Genomic DNA, 3,772 nt, shown 5'->3' with positions numbered 1-3,772 from the left:
GTTTCAAAATTGAACCTTGAGTATCGATACTCTTAGGATGAGTATCGATACTCTCCTCAAAATCACTTTGATTTTTATACCTCCCCTAAGAACAATATTAGTTTTGTTTTTCCAGTACTGATACTCACCTTAAAAAATGCTCTCACCTAAAATGTCCTATTGAGGTCCCCATTCATTATTAATATTTTATGGGATATAAAAAGGTCATAAATAAGGCTTTAAACATGCTAATAACTACAAAACATGGAATATATCATGAATGCTCCATAACTCAACTCTAAGCTAGAATACATCTCTAATTACTCACAAGTGATATGAAAAAGTTGTGAATGTGTTACCTTGTGTCCTAACTGCTGAAATTTCTAATGAAATCAACTAATGGTTAATATCTCTTTTCCTCTAACTTTAGAGTTTTTCCCCACCTCCTTCTCTAATTAAATGCAAGGGAAAAAACAGATTATTAACTCAACTAGGTGTTTGTATGGAAGATAAAAACACTTCTTACAACTTGATTCCACTAAACGAACTTGAATCATTGGGTTCCCTTAAACTTCCCTAAAACTCATTTTATGAAACCAAAACCAAAACTTGAGATATAGGGCTTAAATCGAAGCTTGAATGATAGGGATTGATATTCTCACCTTGGTTTAACCAAACTAAACTTAAAATCTTTAAAGCTTTCACCTTTTTCCTTAAACTTGAGAGGAGGAGAAGAAGAATAGAGAAAATATAGGAGAAAGGAAGAGTGTTTGGTAAGGAAATAAGGGTGGTTCACGTGGAAATCACATAATATAAAGGGTTTTTATCCTTTGATTTAAGAAATGGTTAAATTACACTTTTGGTCCCTCTTCTTTTATCTCCTATTAAGATCATTACTATTCTCCAAATCTTGGGTCCAACTCAAGCTCACTTTCAACTTAATTTGGTCCAATCTATTCTAATAGGTTCTTTTGGGCTCAATTATAGGTCCCTGGTTGACTTGAACTACTAATCCGAGATTTGAGGCGTTACATAAATAAATAATAGTATAATTCCATAATAGAATATATCGTTGGTCGATCCTCCAAGTATCAAAATAATCCTATCGAACGAATTTGAAAGAATAGAACTAAAGGATGAATTATAGAGCTCTGTTTGCCCTTTAAGTGTGAGTCAAACAACACAAACACAACATACAGCTAATTCACAGTAAACAATACTTTAGATATGACATATTCATACAACATCAAACATAATATGCGTGCAATGCAACCACAATCCCATCTACCTCACCATGCAGTTTCTCGATGACTAGACATTACCACCCTATAAGGACGCACCGGCCTATAATTCGGTAATTAGATTTTATCATCCATAAAAGATGAATCAGCCTGTAACTCGATAATTAGAATTTAAAATCGAATAAGGATGAACCAACATGTAACTCGGTAAATGAAATCTATCATCCAATAAAGATAGCCAAGGCATCAGAGTCATGCTCTCCATCGGAGGCGCCCCCTGCAGCTACACACTGTCTTCCAAAAGCAGACGCCAAGAACGTTGATACTTACCTATGTGACATTAGAACATGTCATTAAAACGACCACAAAAAGTGATGATGTAAAGCACCGTGATTATATTGTAGCCATAATTGAATTCTTATGTCTTGGATTTCTTCTCCTTTTAATCTTGTGTAGATAGGAAGATGGAAGACTAATGAGAGATGGTTGACAGATGTATACAGCAAAAGGAGCCAAACTGAAGAACTAAAAGAGGATATGTAATTTAGTTCAGTTTAGTTATGGAGTTATGAAACGATTTTTATAGTGTTATGGATAAAAGGTTGATTACCCTAGTTTTAGTAGTTTGTTTGTTATATTAATAATTAATTGTTAAATTAAATTTATAATTTTATTTATATTTTGCAATAGTTTACTATTAATATCATTCATTATGCTTATCATTTTACAATCTATAACATTTATATTATGTAATTTACAATCAATACTTATCATTAATTTTTGTATTTTTTTACCCTCTAGTTCAAAGGTTTTACCCTGATTAATCTGGATCGACTCGGGCCGCACACCTGTTTTTGGTGGGTGAGTCTTCCAACGGGATTTTCTATATACACAAGGACTCGAATTTAAGAGCTTACTTAAGCGATATCAATTTGTTTACCACTTGAACCAGCCTCGTTACCATCATTACATTTTGTATTGATGGTTAATTGTAAAAATATTATAATTAATAGTTTTATTCGAAAAAGTTAAATATTAGAAATGTGTAATCTAATTATCTATACTTGGGAGATTACCTGTAAAATTTATGTCAAAATAATAATATTTGTAAATGTTATTGTAATAATAATCATAATTAAACAAAAATTCATTCAAATCAAATAATGAGAGATAAATCTCTCAATTTTATTACATTATTAGCGAAGAAGACCAAGTCTTTTAGGAGAGTACATAAAATAAACAGAACTTTTGGCTCACACACTAGCTGCAATGGAGGCACTGTAACCATTTGCATCATCAAAGAACTTATTCCAAAGCATAACGCCGCCATACTTTGATGATGTCTTGATAACCGGCAGAACCTGAGAAGTCAACACATTCGGCGGAATATACCCGCTTCCTGCCGCCGCCGGTGACGCCGGCAACCCCATAAATATTTTCCTCGCGTTTATTGAAGAAGTCCACTGATTCCACGAGTTCAAGAGGTTGGCGGTGTTGCCCGACGCGTATTGGCATTGCGGATTGTTATAAAACTGAACCCAAACGTAGTCAAAGCGGCCCGTGTTAAGGGCAGCCCCCAAGAATCTATCCGGGAACGGACACTGAGGAGCCGCCGTTAAATAAATCTTTCTCTTTGGTTTGCTGTGAGCAGAAAGATAACGAGCGAGGTCATCGTAGTGTTGAGTAGACCCGAGCTCTATATCGAAATCGATGCCGTCCAACACGGCGTTGCCGAGGGGACGGGAATGAGAACTGCCGCCGAGGAAGTTTCTCCATAGGTAACGAGCTACGTTCTTGGCGTCTGCTTTAGAAGCGAGTGAATAGCTGCCGACGCCGCCTCCGATGGAGAGCATGACCTTGATTCCTCGGCTTTGGCAGCTCCTTATGTCGCTGCTGAGGAAGGCGCAGCCGTTGGACGCTGGATTACAGTGGCCGGCCAAGTTGAGTCCCGGTGTACTACCATTGCCGAATTGGTTAAGGAAAGCTAGGTTAACGTAGGCATATCTTCCGGTGACACATGTTGCTGCCAAGGTGCCCTCGTTGCCGTTTTGGCCCCAATAGACGGCGATGCCGCCGGCATTGGAAGTTCCGATGCCGATGTCGAGGGCATCCGAAGTTGCGATCAGTGCTGAAACAAGAACGAGAGAGAAGAAGATTGGTTTGAGTTGAGATTTTGTTGCCATTTTTGCTAAAGATTTGTGCTTCGAAATGTGCTAATGAGCTTCGTCTTTATAGCGACTTGAAATGCAGCCCCATCCAATAAGATCAAAGTCATCCAAACTGAATGCAATAAATAAAACGGCATGGTAAGGTCGTGCCCGTTATTTGTAAACAACAGATCATGCCAGGTAGATAAAAATATATTGGGTAAACTATGAGTTTAGTACTTAAACTATCATTTTTAGCCTAATTTAGTACCTAAAATTTTCCCCCTTATTTTTTCAAAATCAAACTTAATATTTAATTTATGATTCATTTTAATACCCGTTGTTAAAAACCTAACGGACGGGCTCACCGGTCGTCGCTCTATAGTCACTAGCCGTCTCATCCCT

General features: G+C 37.1%; 1 protein-coding gene across 1 annotated transcript; it reads right to left on the bottom strand.

The window, feature by feature from the left end:
* Positions 1 to 2,394: 2,394 nt before the first annotated feature.
* LOC120206433 (acidic endochitinase-like) lies at positions 2,395 to 3,403 on the bottom strand. The gene is made up of 2 exons (XM_039206084.1): positions 2,471 to 3,403; positions 2,395 to 2,438 (listed from the first exon to the last, which is right to left on the bottom strand). The coding sequence occupies exon 1, from the start codon at positions 3,401 to 3,403 to the stop codon at positions 2,474 to 2,476; it is 930 nt and encodes a 309-aa protein (XP_039062015.1). The 3' UTR covers positions 2,395 to 2,438; positions 2,471 to 2,473.
* Positions 3,404 to 3,772: the final 369 nt, after the last annotated feature.

This window comes from Hibiscus syriacus, unplaced genomic scaffold (genome assembly GCF_006381635.1).
Source record: "Hibiscus syriacus cultivar Baekdansim isolate YM2019G1 unplaced genomic scaffold, ASM638163v2 tig00013773_pilon, whole genome shotgun sequence".
In the NCBI taxonomy this organism is placed as follows: Eukaryota; Viridiplantae; Streptophyta; class Magnoliopsida; order Malvales; family Malvaceae; genus Hibiscus; species Hibiscus syriacus.
This window is presented reverse-complemented; position numbering and strand designations above follow the sequence as displayed.